This window comes from Salvia miltiorrhiza, chromosome 7, assembly GCF_028751815.1.
Source record: "Salvia miltiorrhiza cultivar Shanhuang (shh) chromosome 7, IMPLAD_Smil_shh, whole genome shotgun sequence".
Lineage (NCBI taxonomy): Eukaryota > Viridiplantae > Streptophyta > Magnoliopsida > Lamiales > Lamiaceae > Salvia > Salvia miltiorrhiza.
The window spans coordinates 23970925-23989673 of record NC_080393.1 but is presented as its reverse complement, the minus strand read 5'-3'; the positions used below and the strand labels follow the sequence as shown (position 1 = coordinate 23989673).

The 18749-nt window shown below is 37.6% G+C and overlaps 2 protein-coding genes across 3 annotated transcripts; one reads left to right on the top strand and one right to left on the bottom strand.

Annotated features, from left to right (window-relative positions):
* Positions 1–11361: 11361 nt before the first annotated feature.
* Positions 11362–13185, top strand: LOC130993607 (putative F-box/FBD/LRR-repeat protein At1g78760). The gene has a single exon (XM_057918541.1). The coding sequence runs from the start codon at positions 11480–11482 to the stop codon at positions 13031–13033; it is 1554 nt and encodes a 517-aa protein (XP_057774524.1). The 5' UTR covers positions 11362–11479; the 3' UTR covers positions 13034–13185.
* A 501-nt stretch (positions 13186–13686) lies between these two features.
* On the bottom strand, positions 13687–17927 carry LOC130993608 (probable BOI-related E3 ubiquitin-protein ligase 3). Of its 2 annotated transcripts, none has more exons than XM_057918542.1 (4): positions 17477–17927; positions 15598–15728; positions 14404–14765; positions 13687–14258 (listed from the first exon to the last, which is right to left on the bottom strand). In XM_057918542.1, exons 1-4 carry the CDS (start codon positions 17488–17490, stop codon positions 13743–13745), a joined length of 1023 nt encoding a protein of 340 aa, XP_057774525.1. In that variant the 5' UTR covers positions 17491–17927; the 3' UTR covers positions 13687–13742. The 2 variants fall into 2 exon arrangements, with proteins under 2 accessions (XP_057774525.1, XP_057774526.1); XM_057918543.1 differs by lacking the exon at positions 17477–17927 and adding an exon at positions 17356–17390.
* Between the last annotated feature and the right edge of the window lie 822 nt (positions 17928–18749).

Sequence of the window (18749 nt, the reverse complement as noted above, 5' to 3'; positions counted from 1 at the left end):
CCTCTTTGGATTCATAAGTGTTTCAATCGAAGCGGCCGCACTTCACACTTACATAGGTAACTCTTAACTCAAGTATCCTGCTATACTTGTCCTCTTCGAGGAGTTCTAGAGTCATTAAAAGTCAAAGACTTAACCTCACCACGTGCAGGTTTCCGAACACTCACTGTTCTACAAGGAATAGGCAATTCGAGTGTTCAACACACGGATTTTCATAGCTTAGTTGTCCCATTGAACCAAGTTCTTGGGATCCTCCAGTCATCATGGTTGGGTTGCCACTATGATTATCCTTAATTTGTGGACTTCAAACCCATTCCCCCTAACAGTTTATACATCTGATCTCGATGGATACTTTTTGTCAAAGGATCCGCTATGTTATCAATTGATCTTATATAATCAATTGAGATAACTCCACTAGTGATCAAATGTCTCACGGTATTATGACGTCGACGAATATGTCTCGACTTACCGTTATACAAAAGATTTTGTGCTCGTCCGATAGCAGCTTGACTATCACAATGAATTATCACGGACGACACAGGTTTCGACCAACATGGAATATCCTCGAGGAAATTTTTAAGCCACTCGGCTTCTTCACCAGCTTTATCCAAAGCTATGAATTCTGATTCCATGGTCGATCTAGCAATACATGTTTGCTTCTTGGATTTCCAAGACACAGCACCACCCCCCACAGTGAATACATAACCGCTCGTTGAAAACGAGTCTTTGGCATCAGATATCCAATTTGCATCACAGTACCCTTCAAGTACAGAGGGTTCCCTAGTATAATGAATCGCATAGTTTTGAGTATATTTCAAATATCTCAAAACCCTTTCAAGAGCTTTCCAATGTTCATTACTAGGGTTAGCTGTAAAGCTGCTCAACTTGTTGACCGAGCATGCTATATCGGGACGAGTGCAATTTGTTAGATACATCAGGCTCCCAATAATCTTCGCATATTCTAACGCGTCAACAGGTTCTCCCTTGTGTACACTCAAATGCACATTAGGTTCCCATGGTGTCTTAGCTATTGGCTTGTCAAAAGCGTTGAATTTCTTTAACACTTTCTCAACGTAGTGAGATTGTGTTATAGTAATACCATCAGGTCTTCTTAGAATTTTAATTCCAAGGATAACATCAGCTAAGCCCATATCTTTCATGCTAAAATTTTTACTTAGCATGCCTTTGGTTTCTTGAATCACTCGGGAATTACTTCCCATGATGAGCATGTCATCTACATAAAGACAAACAATAACATATCCGTTATTAGAATTCTTAATGTAGACACATTTATCGCACTCATTGATTCTGAATCCATTTGACAACATTACACTGTCAAATTTTAAATGCCATTGAAGCGGTGCTTGCTTCAACCCATATAAAGACCTTTGAAGTTTGCACACTTTGTGCTCTTGCCCAGGTACTACAAACCCTTCAGGTTGCTTCATATATATTTCATCTTCCAACTCGCCATACAAGAACGCAGTTTTCACATCCATTTGGTGAATCTCGAGATTGTGCAAGGCAGCAATAGCGAGAAGCATCCGAATAGATGTTAGTCTGGTCACAGGTGAATAGGTATCGAAGAAATCGTACCCTTCTTTTTGCCTGAAACCTTGAACGACAAGTCGGGCTTTGTACTTATCTATAGTACCATCAGATTTGTACTTCTTCTTTAGGATCCATTTGCATCCTAAAGCTTTACTTCCAGGTGGTAGATCCACTAACACCCAAGTATGATTCTGCATAATGGAATCAATCTCAATATCGATGGCTTCTTTCCAGAGAGCTGCATCTGAGCCAGACATAGCTTCTTTAATCGTCACCGGTTCGCCATCTAGCATCAAGACAACATAATCCGGTCCATAGACATTAGCTTTTCTAACTCGTTCCCCACGTCTCGGTTCTACATCCATAGGTTTAGACCTTGGTCTTTTCCTATTAGGTGGTACATGATTAGAACCCGTGGCATCATCTACTTGAGTAGAATTACTAGCTACTTCCATAGGTTTAGAACCTGTAGCATCACCATCAACTCCATCATTAGAGTTCGATGTACCTTTATCCTTGTTAGGATAGATATTTTCAAAGAATATAGCATTCCTTGATTCTATCGTTGTCCCAACATGTATATCAGGTATCTCCGATCTGTGCACTATAAAACGATAGGCACTGCTATTAAGTGCATGACCAATGAAGATACAATCCACCGTTTTAGGTCCTATTGTAACTTGCTTTGGTAAAGGCACTTCTACCTTGGCTAAACACCCCCACACTTTGAGGTATTTATACGAAGGTTTCCTTCCTTTCCATAGCTCATAGGGAGTTACATCATTCCCTTTGAGTGGAATCTTGTTCAAGATATAGTTGGCCGTTAAGACAGCTTCCCCCCACATGTTCTGGGGTAATCCTGAACTAATCAACAAGGCATTCATCATCTCCTTAAGAGTTCGATTCTTGCGTTCAGCAACGCCGTTAGATTGTGGTGAATAAGGAGCCGTCGTTTGATGGATTATACCACTTTCGTTGCATAATTCAGCAAACGGAGCTACATATTCTCCACCTCTATCACTTCGAACCATCTTAATTCGACATCCAAGTTGATTTTCGGCTTCATTTTTGAAGTTTCTAAAAGCTTCAATAGCCTCATCTTTACTTTTCAATAAGTAAAGGTAACAATACTTTGTGCAATCGTCTATAAAGGTGATAAAGTACTTCTTGCCACCTCTAGTTTGCACGAACTTTAAATCACAAACATCGGTGTGAATAAGTTCCAATGGTTGAGTGCTCCTTTTTACCGATTTAAACGGTAACTTAACCATTTTGGCTTCAACACAAACTTCACATTTTTCTTGTGAGTTGTATTCATCAACTTTTAGTAAATTCATTTTTACTAATCTCTTTATAGCATTTAGATTAACATGTCCAAGTCTACAATGCCATAAATCAGAATACTCAATCAAGTAAGCAGAAGAAGTTGATGCATCTTTATTGATTTTAGCCTTGGCAGGCTTACAAGCTCTTACACCAAGTTTGAAAAGTCCTTCGGAGGCATAGCCTTTCCCTAGGAACTTTCCCCACTTGCGTATTACAACATAGTCAGATTTGAAAAACAATTCAAAATCCTTATTCGTAAGCCTAAAGCCCGAAATTAAATTCTTTCGGACAGTTGGAACGTGTAATACGTCTTTTAATGTGATCTCCACGTCCGACGTGAGTTGAAGGATCACATCTCCCATGCCAAGGACTTTGGATGTCCGCTCGCTAGCCTCCATTATCGTTTTGTTTTCCACTTCTTTGTAGTTGTGGAACAACTCACGATTTATGCATATATGGACGGTAGCGCCGGTGTCCACGAACCAAGCGTTCGGGTTGTCCACATGATTCACTTCGGAGATCATGGCAGCAAAGTCATCGTGGTTCCAATCGTCGAAGTCCTTCTCGACGTTGTTCACGTTGCCATTTGCTTTCTTCCGCTTTGGCTTGCGGCAATCCTTAGCCATGTGACCTTTTTTGTCACAATTATAACATACACCATCAAACTTTGATGGTTGATGTCCGCCTTGCTTCCCTTTACCCTTATTATTAGGGTTAGGGCGACCACGTTTGTTGAAGGGACCGCCTTTCTCGGTGAGATTGGCCTTTGCCTCCATTGGAGCTTTCCCCTTTTGATCACGACTTCTCACGTGATCCTCCATTTGAAGCTTGGATATTAATATCGGCACGGACATCTCCGAGCGCTCATGCTTCAAAAGGTTTTGAAATTTCCTCCAACTAGGAGGTAATTTCTCTATGATGATTGCAACGAGCAATGCATCCGCCAAGGGCATCCCTTCGGCTTGAACCTCATGTGAAAGATTTTGGAACTCTTCCACTTGGTCCATCAATGGCCGGGAGTCGACCATTTTATATTCCAACCATTTGGCGACAATATACTTGGTAGTATTTGCCTTGTCCACTTGATATTTCAGATCAAGGGCCTCCCACAATTGTTTCGCGGTTTCATGAACCTTGAAAACACGGTAGAGCCGTTCGTCCAGAGACATGAGAACGGTGTTACGGCACAAGTAGTCGCCGCGACACCAGTTCAAATATCCGGCACGAATTTCTTGGCTTGTCTCCCCTTCCCCTTCACTCGGGGTTGGAGGTTTATCCTCCATTAAGAATCCGGCAAACCCCACGGTTGTGAGGTAGAATAGCATCTTCTCTTGCCAATATTTGAAGTTCTTGCCTGAGAACGTTGATGGTTTCTCGGCAAGACCAATAGTTCTAGATGTTGACGATGAAGCCCCCGTTGATGCAAACGAGGAAAATATTGACGACGTGGTTGAACCGATGGTTGCAGAGATGGTGGAGCCATCCATATTGACGTCGGTGTGAGCCATTTCTCGAACGTGTATCAACGGCAGAGAAATAATCTTCTTGCGATTGTTAGATACCGGGTACACGATCAAGATATTACAAAATTAATATTTTGAGAAATTTCAACTCAAAATAATTGAAATATTACAAAGTAAATAATTTGAGAAATTACAACTCAAATTATTTGATACAACTGAAATACACTGTATAAATAAATTATACGTATAAACAAAGTCGAGTCGAGATGAATCTCTTCCCGCAAGAAGATTATCGCCCCGGTAGTGCTCTTCGGTTTGGCGTATCTTCCCCAAAGGTAAAACGACTACGTCTCGTTGGATGTAGCACCACAATCCGGCGAGCTCCGGCGAACTAAATAGGATCAAGAACTGAGTAAAGTGTTGTGCAGAGGGTGTGTGTGTAGAATTGCAGAATGCAGTATTTGTTGGTGTTTTCGGGGTGGTTTCTGCATGCTCTCCACAAGCCTATTTATAGACATGTGGTAAGTATGAATTCAATACATTGAATTCCACTCCGACGGCTGGAAGGTTGAAGATGTGGCCGGTGGCAGCAGCCATTGAGGAAACTTAGTTGCAAAATCGGAGTTGCCATGCAGAAGTCGTAACTTGCGTGCTTCTGCTGCTGCTTCTTTTTTCTGCTGCTGCAATGTTGCTGTGTGGGCTGGGTTTGGAAACAGTTGGGCCAAGAATAATTAGTTGGGCCAAAACAAAACAAAAGTCCATTGGTCCAAAAAATTAAGGTTGGGCCCCAAACACCACCCCAAAGCACCAATTGCCAAGATCCAAGTCCTTGGCCGCGGCCTGTACCCGACCCGCCCGTCCGGCGGCGGCGGCGACGACGTCGTCGTCCGTTCGTCCGTCTGATCGATCGTCGGCGGCGGCGCGCATGTGTGTGTGCGCGCGAGGCTAGTACTTAGATCAAGCCCACTAGCAAGCCCACAAGTCAATTTATCAACTCCATGTGCTTTGCTATTCTTATACATGAAAAACATCTCTATGTTTTCCAATGTGGGATAGCATTTATTTTCCCTCTTCAACATCCAAACTTTGACATACAATATCTCACTCATCGGAAATCGGTTTTGAGACTTCAAGTATATCACGTTGATCTACTCGAGATGTAGATTAACATACAATCATTATTTTAATTAAATAATAAATATTTAATTAAATAATAATTTCCAGATATGGCATTAAAACCATATTTCCAACAATATGTCTATACATTGCAACCAAATAATCATTTCAATTAACATCTATAATTCTTTCATAATTACGATCTCTTCTTTTTTATTAATAAATTTATCATCGAAAAATTAAAAATCTTCCTTTAAATCCTCTTTCTTTTTCTTCATTTTCTACAAAAGATAATGAAAAATGAAGAGATAATATTATCCCTTCTTGAAGTGAAAAGAAGGAATGAAAATTTGTGAAATTGTCTTTTGTAAGTAAAAAATGAAGGAAAAGAAAATAGACATTTAAAAGAATTTTTTTTTTTCAGATTTAAAATATATACGAGTATGTATCTACACTGATCCGAACATTGATCACCATGCTTAAGTGCCAAAAGTGCAAACGGAAATTCAAAATAAAACCAAAGTAAAATCTTGGCACTTATGGCACTAATAGTGCCATAAGTGCCATACGTGCAACAGAAACAATAGTAATAGAATCAAGAAATCATAAATGGATCATCTAAACACTAAATGGATAATCTAAACCCTAAATCGAACATCTAAACCCTAAATGGATAATCTAAACCCTAAATGAATCATCTAAACCCTACGGGGAAGTGTTTAAAATGGTTCTTTTGGCACTTATGGCACTAATAGTGCCATAAGTGCCATCGGAAATCCAAAATAAAACCAAGTAATAAAATGATGCGTATGACACTATTAGTGCCATAAGTATCATACGCGCAGCGGGCGCTGGCTTTTCCCCGCGAGCGCGCAACTCACCCATAAGCTTCCAGCGACCGAGCAATCACCCCAGCGGCCGAGTAAAAAGGGCAAATTAGGCATACCACCTAATTAATGGCCATATTTTGATGTTTTAAGATTATGGGCCAAAAATTGATTTTCAATCTTTATTATGGTCATTTGACTACATTGCTTCTAAATACTATATAGTGTAACTTTTATAAATTTAAACATATTTAGGTGATTATCGGATATTATTATACGAATCGGAACATGTAGTATTGCATTCTCTATTCTTATTTATCTTAACCGACTATCGTAAGAACTTATATTAGATTATTTAGATATATTATAAATTTAAACAAATTCACGTAATTAGAGGGTGTTATTATATGGAGCTAGGACGATAACAAATAGTGAAATAATTTTTTATTCATATTTGAGATAAGTACGAATATGTAAATCTACGTAGATCTGAATATTGATAGACATATTTTCATGAATTTTCTCTAGGATTTTGTAAATGAAACATTATAACAACTTATGTATATAAATTTAAACAGTATGGGTTCAAATATACATTATAAATATGATTGAACGTGTATCGCTTTAATTTAATATCATTTTTTAATTGTTGCTTATACAAATTTTAATAAATATTAGGTGAGTCTATTATTAATGGAAGAAGAGATTCACTTTTATTAGTGAGAGAAATATTTAAAAAAAGAAAGTGCATATTATTATGAAATATTTCAAAATAGTAAAAAATGCACGCTGAAGGGGTATAAATAAGTAAGCGAAACGTGTATGTCTAATTGTCTATATCCTATTTATGGTGGATGGTCCATCATGGTTATAAATTCTAATTATGGCAACAAAATGTGGTTCTCGTGTGTCAGTTTATTGGTCTATGCATCTCTTTTTTCTTTTTTGAAACAATGGGTCTATGCATCTCGGTTTCAGACCATTTGACTGATTAGTTTCTATGTTCTCTAACATCTGGCTTTTTTTTAAGGATTATGGCCAAAGATACACGAATTCTTGCAAGAGTTGTAATTTTTATTAAATAAAAAAATATATAAATTTATATTTTTTATTATAATTTTTATTTAAATTTGATTTTTAAGAGCTTAGTTGACAGTTAAAATTAAGTTAAATATATTAATTTTCGTCTTTTTAAACCTTCTAGCTTTTAAAATACTCATCATCATCAGAAATTACACCAACATCAGGTAAACTTTCGATTGCTAACTAAGCTCTAATTTCGTCGAAAATCAAACTCAGGTGAAAATTATAACAAAAATATAAATTTATATATTTTTTATTTAATTAAAAGTTTGGGTGAAAAATACAATTTTTTCAAAAATTAATATATTTTTCATTAACGGCCCCTTTTTTGAATATTAATTTTCATAAGTCAGGAGCTCTCCAATATCCATCTCAATCTATTAGTATCTGCCAAGTTATAAACGGGACGACAAACATTAAAGTACAGATGGAGGAATTTCAGTGTAATAATTGTGAGAGTGCATGATTCTCATACCTCTCCCTTGCCACCTAATAATTATTAGTGTAGTGGTGTTTGGATAAAATTTGTTCGGATAAAAATAATATTTCAAATTTTGAAAAATCAATTTATTTATAAATTTTGATTCAAATTTAAAAGGATTTAGTTAATTTTATTGTTTTCTCCATATTGTAATTTTTTCGTAAATTTTTAACAAATTTTTTATTTTTTGTTATTTTATTTGTAGTTTGTGTACTTTAAAAATAATAATAATTAAAAAAGCTATCAAAAATTACAAAAAAATTACAATATAAAGAAAACAATAAAACTAACTAAATCCTATTTTATTTTGAACCAAAATTTTTAAATAAATTTATTTTATAAATATTTAACCATATTTTGTCAGGACAAATTTTGTCCAAATAGCATTACTGTAATTAGTACTATATGTCCATGTCGGTAATTATAATCCAAGGAAAATATATTTTGGTTATTTTTTGGATGCTTTCTCTTTATTAACATACTGATATTTTATATTGATTACACATTTTTATGATTTTTAAATTAAGGTTAATGTGCTACTAGCTCTCTCTCTCTCTTTTTTTTTTATAGTAAATGATCTTTTATTTAAGAAGATAAAAAAACTAAAAATATTAATCTCTTCATTTGTCTAAAGTATATCACTTTGACTGAGCATTAATTTTTTATAAAATATAGTTGCTAATTTTTATATAGTGGAAAAAGAAATCCACCATTTTATGAAATGAATGGTTGATATTGAATAAGGGGTGATTTTTTTGTAAATAAAGAATATTTGTAAGGATAAATGATAAGAAAAATATGGGGTAATATCCTAAAAAGTAAAGTGACATATTTTCTACGGACACCAAAAATGACAAAAGTGACATACTTTTGGCAGTCGAAGGAGTAACATTTTTTGATTTGGTGAAGGTGGTTTAAATCGAGCCAAGAACATGATACAAATTGAGAAAACTTGTAGAAGAAGAAAGAAGTTTCTTGTATCATATTCCCTCTATCCCATAAGAGTGTGCATGATTGTTGATGTCACGAGTTTTTAATAAAGACTCCCCCCGTTCCATTATTTAAGACACACTTTGGGTTGTCCCATTATTTAAGACACATTTCCATTTTGAGTAAAAAATAGCTTTAAATTAAAATCTAATTAATCACCTAATTATATAATGTAATAAAAATCTTTATCTCTCATTTCTCATTTTCTCCTGTCGTCTCATCCCCCTCTACTCAACACGGAGGTCGCCACCCCACTACCGCCGCCTGGAACCCTAGGCCCCAAATCGCAGTCGCCACTCTCTCAGGTTTCCGGCGACTGCACAACCACCATCGTTCCCTAGCCACCTTCTTTGTCTATCTCTCTTCTTGACTGAACAACAGATGCTTTCCTCCGTACTCGAATCAACAGTGCGACAACAACGAGAAGCCATTGTTGACAACAGCGAGAAGCCTTAGGGGTGAGGGAGAAATGGGTAAGAGTTTGGATAAGGGATTGTTTGAATTGAGGAATTAGGTATTAGATGAAATGAAAGGGCCGGCTGCGTTACGAAGCTGAGGACCGGCGATGGAGGGGAGGCGTACATTAACGGCAACTACGTAATTGATCTATATTTTGAGAGAGAGATTGAGGATTTGAACGAGGCGAGCGATGGGATATCGAGGCTGCAGCTGCCGTGGATAGTGGAGCACGAGATGTTCATCGTGCTGGCGAGCTCGGTGATGGTCCCCGGCAGTAATGGCGTGACGGTGAAGACGAAGAAGAAGGGGGTCGATTCTTTCAGTTACAGTGATTTGTGGAATGGGTTTTGGGATTCTTAAATCTTCATATCTAATTTATTTTTGTGAATGGATTAATTAAGGACTTTATTTTGAATTTATATATTGTCTGATGCATTCACAAGCTTAAGTCGATTTTTAAAAAACTTAATTGAAATTGAATTTAATTAAATTAATTGAACTTGTTGAGTTTATTAATTTAAATTTAAATTTGAAAATAAACACAAAAGAAACAAATCTACTAAATACATTTAATCAAATATACTAATCAAGTGGACCACAATACTTTATTATTTAATCTAACTCTCCTTAATTCTCGTGTCCAAAAAAAGTGTGTTTTCATTATTGGGACATAGAGAGTATTATATAGATAAGTGTATTGGGAGTGTAGAAAGGGGCCCAACCCACTGAAGTGTGGTGTTATGCCTTTGGAATATTATTAACCCGATTGTGTTCTGGGCAATTATTAAGTTACAAATAATAAGCGGGCAAAAGTGTGGATATTTTCCACTCCGTATAATGTGATAAATACGGGCAGTGATAGTATGTCTTTGGGCATGTCTGTGACCATTTTGATTTGTTAATCGTTAATATTGATTCCTAAAAATTAAAATAGCCTAAACCGTGTGTGTCTATAAGATCCGTCTGATTCGGATCGAATGCGTCGGTCCGAATCGGTGTAACGGTTCGAATTGAGTTTGCGCACCCCTGAAAATATATATACACAGAGACTGGATATTGTACATTTTAATGGGCCGCCGTTGCCTCAATATATTATTCTATGTTCGGCCATTATAATATATATGTGGTCAGGCCCAATACACAAAAAGCAAATCTAAAAGTCGGAAGTAAAGATGTGTACTTCCTCGCTCCATTAAAGCGATAATGATAAAAGTAGTACTACTTCCCATTTATATGGTTCAATTTCAAGGTGGATGCACTTTCTCTATACAGTTGATCCAACCTTTTCTCTTTTAATTAAACCATGATCGATTCATTATTCATCAACTGAAGTTAGATATAACAATATCCTTAATAAGACAAGTTCTAAACCCGCACTTTTATGATAAATTTGTTATGAAAAAATGAGAGATAATTTTTTTTTGTAATTTTAAATATTTTCTTTTTTTTTCCTCACTTTTCACAATCTTTTTTTTCTCATTCCTTTTCTTTCACTCTGAGAAGAAATAATATTATTCCTCCATTTTTGTGTGATAATTATCCTTTTTTAAAGTAAAAAAAAATGAATGAAAAATCATGTCATTCCTTTTATTTTTTCACTCCAAGAAGGAATAATATTATTTCTCCATTTTGTGTGTGATAATTATCCCTTCTTGAAGTTTAAAAAAAAAAAATGAACGAAAAATTATGAAATTCTCTTTTATAAAAAATAAGTGAAAAGAAAAATGGAGGGAAATTTTTTATTTCTTTTCTTTTTCCATGCTTAATTTATCAATAAAAAATAACACACTCTAAAATATTTATCATATTTATACGAGTCAAGTGTGTATAATTTCATAAAATATCCCCATTTAGTTTGCACAATATTAATTATGTGGAAACCATAAAAGTCACAGGTTATCAGTCTATAATAGTGGCCAAATTAGCTTCTCTCTTCTTTGTTAATTGTTTTTTAAACACTAGAACGAGATTAGGTAGAGTATATATTATTGTTCGATTATTAAAAAGAAAGTAAAACTAAAAAAAAAAAGAAAATGAAAGGATGGCAAAAATGGGAGAAAGTTAGTTGGTTGGTAAACCACCAAGTGAGAGAGATTCCCGCCTTGAAGCCTTTTTAACATTAGCATCCTCAACCAAATATCGACGCCGACAAATTTTCCCTCCTGCGGGAGTATGCACCACAACAAATGGAGACACATTCCCAATTTGTTGTCAACGCATACTCGCCCCCCCGCCGTCGATCCTATTCATGGTTGGATGACGGAGGAAAAGTCTGCAGCGGTGGCGACGACAGGCTGTCGGCCCTCCCCGACTCTCTCTGCCACCAGATCGTCTCCCTCCTCCCGGCCACCGACGCCAGGCGCACGGCCTTCCTCTCCCGCCGCTGGCGCTACATCTGGTGCGCCTGCCCTTCCTTCAACTTCGACGAGAGGGAATTCCACGGCCGCCCCCTCCCCCTCCTCCACCGCTACCGCAGCCGCCTCAACTTCATCCGCTTCGTCGACGCCGCCATCCAATGTCGCCGGAGATTCTTCGACGACCTCACCCTCGACAAATTTAGGGTATCGATGCGCTTCTTCGAGGAGCTGGGCCCGCACCTGGACCAATGGATCGCCTTCGCGCTCGACAAGAATGTGAAGGAGCTCAGCATTATCGCCGAGATGAAAGATCTCATCGCCATCGCCGAGTTCTTCCAGCCCTTCAGAGTGCCGTACGAGCTGCCCGGAGCCGTCTTCTCCGCCAGATCCATCCAAACCCTAGAGCTCGTCTTCTGCGATCTCAGCCGGGTCTCCGCCGCCGCCGTATCGCTGCCGCTGCTCAAAAACCTCGAGATGGTGAACGTCCATTTGGGCGACGACTCCGTTTTGGAAGCGATCCTCTCCACGAGCCCCCTCCTCGAGAAGATCAGCCTCTCCCTCGTGTGCGGCCTGAAGAGGATGAGAATCTCCGGCGAGAATCTCAAAATGGCGGTGGTCTTAAAATGCTCACCTCTCTCACAAGTAACGGTCAGCGCGCCGAATCTGGAGTCATTCCTCTTCAGAGGAAAGCGGCATAGCTTGGACAAGATCGACGTGTCGTCTTGCCGGAATCTCCGATTCCTGTGGCTGCAGCGCGCGTCCAATCTGACCGACGACGCCTTAGAGAAAGTGGTGGCCCAAAATGGCAATCTGGAGGTGATGATCTTGAGCCACTGCTCCGCCGTGAGAAACGCATTCATCAAGTCCCCCAAGCTATGGATGCTGGTCCTCTTCAAGTGCAAGCACTTGGCCAACGTCAAGATCCAAGCGCCGTCGCTAACCGCATTGGAGTATTCGGGCCACATGATCTCGTTCCCGTCGGTGGCGGCGTCGCCCAATCTGGACGCCGTGATCCACATCGAGGGGCCGGAGATATCGAGCCGGTGGTACGCCAAGCTCAAGGACATGTGCGCGAAGCTGGAGAGCTGCAGGAAGCTGTGGATAAAGTGTGAACACGACATCGACCTGATCATCCCGCACGACCTGCGGAAGCGCCTGCTGCCGCAGCTCCACGGTCTGAAAGAGCTCAAGATCCACGTGCGCAGCGGGATTCTGAATCTTGCCGTGCTTGAAGATGGGATTCGCTGGATTTTCCCCGGCTTGAGGAATCTCTACGTTGAATCCGATGGATGCACGCACCATTTTTGCTACGCCGGAGACCTACATGCTGCCAATGGGTATGGGAGGAGGACCAAGAGGAAGTGCATCACTCACTGCTCATAACATCCATCATTTTTTGACATCACAAAACTTATTTTTGCATCTTTGGCCGTAACTCATTTTTCTACGTCCAAATTCACATATAAATAATCTAGTCTTGTCGATGTTACATTTGTGATTATTAAAGAGCATCACCTTTCTTGTCTTGGTAGAAATTACAACTTCGTTTCGCTTGCGTTCATCAATCATCATTCGACTACAAAATGGACCGGGATCACTGAACCGCTCTGGTTAATACAATACACGAGTCTGTCTGTTTTTGATTAAATCTGACCGGCCAAACTTTTTTGATATATTTGTATTACTCCTTCCGTCCCACTCCAATAGGCTCACTTCCTTTGGGCACGGAGATTAAGAAAACTTAATTTTTAGTAGAAAAGTGGTGTGGTCCACACCAATTAAGTACAACTTTTTTGAAAAATGAGCCTATTGGAGTGGGACAGAGAAAATACTTTTTTAAAATTCTGATATTTGGGCGGATCGTTAATTTATTTTAACATTTGAACTACTTTCAATAATGACCACCAATTCGCTAAAACAAACGCACAATCTCTCTCACACACTGAGACTAAGGGACTGTTCTGGTTAAGGGTTTATTTCTTCCAGACGATAAAATCATGCATTTACTATATTCGAAGTAAAGCCAAAGAGGGATATTAGATATAGAGAGCTGAGTATTCTTCTTTATATAAGTTAAATATTTGATTGATATTCAAGATAGATAGACCTCGAAGCTAGCGGTTGTTATCATCTGACAGACAGGACAAACTGTGGCAAAGGCTTGACACTCTTTACACAAACAGAAATGTCTACATGGCATTAACAGAATGGATACCTCCTTGGCTTTGCAGGCTTTACAGATGATGTCTTTCTTCACAGAAGCGGAGACGCTGAGGTAGTTGTTCGGATCAATGCAAGACGCAGCATCATCCACATCGCTCTCTCCACACCCTTCTTTTCCTGCATTTGACCCTTGCATTGCTTGCTCGAGATTTGTTTTCAGAACGTTCACGATTGACTCGTTGTACTTGGCCATATAGCACCAGTTCTGGGCTTCACTCGTTACTTGTTTCATGCTCTCGACCAGTTCTTTGTTTCTGCGGGTTATGGTCTCCAGTTCTGCATCTTTCTCGCGCAGCTTTCTGCTTACACCTTTCTCTATGGCAGTAACAAAAGAAGCCATGTGTCTGTGCCTCATGTCTCTAACCCCTTTCACCATATTAGCTTCCTGTCCGCATTCACAAATATATCTGTTAGCTCGATGCATTGAATAACTGCAGCCTCAAGCAGCATTTTACCACCTAAATTGTGAATCCCCAATACAAACTATTCACATTTTCTCGAGTTTCCCACATGACCAATAGAAAGAGTACCTGAGTTCTGATAAAGTGATTGAGTTCTTCCTTTTGCTGATCAAGCTCTCTTTTGATGTCGTTGCTCAGATAAGGAAAAACTGACGATGCTGCTGTCAGGCTTCCACTTGCAGAAGTGATAGAGGAGTTTCGCTCCTCGTCATCATAAGAGAGCCTTAAACCAGTAGACACAGGATTTAGGTTCAACGTGCTGGCTTTTCTCTCAGATTCATCATTTGAAGTATTATTGTTTAAGGAAAACAGAAGTTTCTGCTGCCTGGGAATGGCTTCAGCATCCCTGCCACATTTATTTGGCAGGAGGTATGGAGGGCCATTGTTACTTCCAAGATAATTTACAGGATCAGCATGAAATTCTACAGGTACTGCAACACAGAACAAGATATATTAAAAGACATGCATTAGCATTATATTAGAAAGGCCAAGATAGAAAATGTTAGTCGTTTGATAATTAATCAAGCACAGAGCATCTAAGAGAATCAAGTTACACTGTTATTACAATACAGTGGCATCAACAACTTCAAGAGAGAAGAAATGGATGGATCAATCATATAGTACATATTAAATAAGCAATACAGTGGCATCAATCATATAGTACATATTAAATAAGCAATGGATGGATCACTAAAATTAAATTCTGAGATTCAACCCATCTTAAGTTTTAATCCGAGAAAAACATTTATGGGGAAATGGATCATCATTGCTTGTGACACCTTTCTTCTTCATATGGTACCCATAATCATGAAATAGACAAATTTAGGCACGTCTAAGTGAATGGGATTCCATGAACAATTGAGTCCAATAAAAAAACGAATAGATGCACAAGTCATGATCCACGGTCAGATAACAATAGACAGAACACAGTATTTTATGTTTGCTCATGACAGTTCACAATAACAGCCATTACTGCCTCAGATGGTATAACAATTGCAGCACATGCAGAAATGCTAGCACAGGCAATTCAATGCACCCGACCCCCACCACTAGTCCCAACCTAATAAATAAATGCTACTGCAGATGCCTTTCAATCACTGTATGATTATTTCATGCGAGGGAAATATTTAGGCATGATTGGAGAAAACATGATGGTAGCGACAAGTAAGCAGTTAAAGACATGTTTCAAAGAAAAATAACAGAACACAATTATGGGTGGTAAAGCCGATATATCATATAAGACAGAGTATTAATAGAACTCACAATTTCCACAAAACTGCAGCTGATTTGAGACATCTTCCGGATATTGAAGATGATTTTCAAGAAAAGACGGTGCAGCAGTATTGCCGTTGTTACCTCTGAACATTTGAGAAACTGATATAGTTGATTTACTTCTGCAGGACAAAACACAGTTATAAACTAGAATACAGGATCAAACTATTGATTGCCTTCAGCCAACTATAGTTTGATTCTCAAAGTATTAGAAACCTATTGATTGCACGAGTTGGACAAAAGCTAATAGATCAGGCCTTTTAAGATGAATCAAGAAAAACACATTATACTTCACAATCCCCAGCTCATTTGCAAAGTCAGATGCCAGGTTGAAACTAAAATACATAGAGACAGCAGTATCTTGTTTATCTTTTCCCATCTCTTAGCTCAAAAGAGACAAGTTGGAATAGTAGCATACACCTCATGTTTTGGTCAATTACTTCTATTTCTGTTTATTTTTCATAAGTATTTCTTTATTTCTTCTCTAATACTTTATTGATTTACACATTCTTCTACATAATTCCATTTACAGAAATAATTTTTTGTCATTCTAATGCTATTGTTGTTGTCACCAGCCTCTTTCTGTAAATGCTTTAAACAATTGAGTAGGAAATGCTAGAACATAATTACACATACTGACTAGAAACAATTGCGAACCCAAGATTTGAGTGGTTGCGACCATCAGGAGTAGGTACTCAACATATATATATATATGTGAAGTTGTTCATATGGTGCACTTGTAGGATGAAGGAGTTAGCTAAGTATTAAGTACTTAACAAGTCCGCACTAGACACTAGACATGATATTTTTCACACATTTTTAGCTCCTATGGTGAAACAAAATCTAACTCAAACAAACGATATAATAACAAAACTCATTAACTTCTTTGGCAGCATATGGCTTCTATATTACTATTTTTAGTAGTTGAGCACGTCATATTTGGCATTGATGAAAAACTGGTGGTGCAGCATGCCTTTATTTAAGGAACGTGGGACAGCATCAAGAAAAATTATTTCCTTCATACAACATGGAAAATGGGAGACCTCCAAATGACTTATCAGAATAGAGTGTCATCATCTTAAATATCTTGTAACTACTCCTTTCACAACATTATACTAGTCCTTTTGAATATAATAGTAAGAACTCGGTTTGGTTCTAAATCCTTCAGCCACAAAGTGTCATTTCTTACCAGATATATTCAAGCTTCCTCCCACCTGAATTCTTATTCCATGCATAAAGCACATTACCGCTAGGAGCTTAAAAGTAATTTTCAACACTTTAATGAAGACAAATCATCATAAAAAATTATGTCCTTAAACAAGAAAATGATCTAGAGGAGAAAGTGATAATTACTTCAGATCGCCATTGTTAAATAAACAAACAAACTGAATATGCCAATCCCAATTAATTCACACTGGTAACAATTACAAGCAGCAACACATTTTCCATCGTCCATAGTCATTAAAAAAATTCCAGTGAAAAGCATAAGAAAAACCAGCAAGATATTCCAGAGGCAAATAAAGCATGCAGAGAGAAAAAAAAAACAAAACCAGAGCAATCAATGAAGATTGATCATCAAAATATGCAGTATATCAGATGCAAATGCAGATCTTCATCATTCACTAATTCATCAACTCTCTGATTAATGCTTTCAATCAAAACAGAACATCGTGAATAATGATCCAAACTTTGAACTCAGATCAAAATGACAGAGAAAATGCATTCAAACAGAAACGGAAACAGACATACCTCAAAACCAGAAGATTAAGCCCCTCCTTATCCTGCTGTGAACAATCCACATCTAATCAGTCAAGCGTTTAAATCCGCGAAAAGACATAAATGAAAGCTCTCAGCTGAAAAACAATCTTACCTTAAACTGGTCATGAAGAAAATTTGATCAGAGCATCAGGTAGTGTAAATAGAGGGGAGGAATGCAGTCTTCGCCATATATAAGCAAAAACTGGTTTGAGAAATATATTTGGAAATGGTGATGCAGATCAACTGGATCGGTCAGAGCAATAATAATAGTCAGGGTTTGGTTGGGAAGGTGGATGATGGGGGCGTTTGTTACAACAAATTAAAAGCGCGCAGAACAGAGCAAAAAGGAATCAGCAGATGAAGAAGAAAACGTTCGCGAGAGCGAATTGAGTGAGGCCCACATGATATAAACACTACTCTAAAGAGAGAGAAGAGAGAGAGAGAGAAGGCAGGTTTCTGGAAACACGCTCCTCTGTTCAATATTCAATACTCATTCATTTGAAGTTCATGATTCTCTCGCCCATCCAACTTTTCTTTCTTTCTTTTTTTTTGTTTTTCTCCAGCTATATTATTTCTTGTTGTTTTCCCACCTATAACTTCATTTTCAATTTTTATTTGTTGGGGGATGATTTGACTTTTATGCCCTTGATGTACATCTTTATTTTGTTTTATTTCTTTCTACCTTTTTTTTTTGGTTCTTGGCTATCAACAAATCTAACCACAAAATTTGCACATTTTATGAGGTTCGAGTCATTGACTAAGTCTGTTTTTATTATTTTGATTTGATTCGTTATTTAACAATAGTATTCATAAATTATAAACTAGAAAAGGTATCATATGCTCCCTTCATTCCACTTTAATAATCTTGTTTTCCTTTTTGAGACGTCCCACTAGAATAATCTTATTTTTATTTTTGGTCATGATTTTACACTACAAACAATGTGACACCACACACACCTTTACACACTTTTACCCTCAAAAAGCAAACTTCTTAATTTCAGTGCCGAAAAAAAACAGGACTATTCTACTGAGACGAAATGAGTAGTATTAAACTTTAGATAGTAGTATTATAGAAGGTATTATATAGTACTCCTATTAAACTTTAGGTACTTTCTTCATCCTACTTTGATAGTTCCCTATTTTTTTTGGGATGTTTCAAGATATAGTCAACTTTCTAAATTTAAATTGTATTTTTTTTTCTAATTGCATATAATTTATATTTTTCAAAAAAATATTAATGGTATTTTCTTAATATGTGTGAAAACATTTTTCAATATTTGTCATACTAGTACTTGGAGCGAAATGGCTTATAGGCTCCGATCGTCTCATAAAAGTGGCACAATTTGTCTCAATAAAACTAGCACTTGGCACAAATGATATGAATA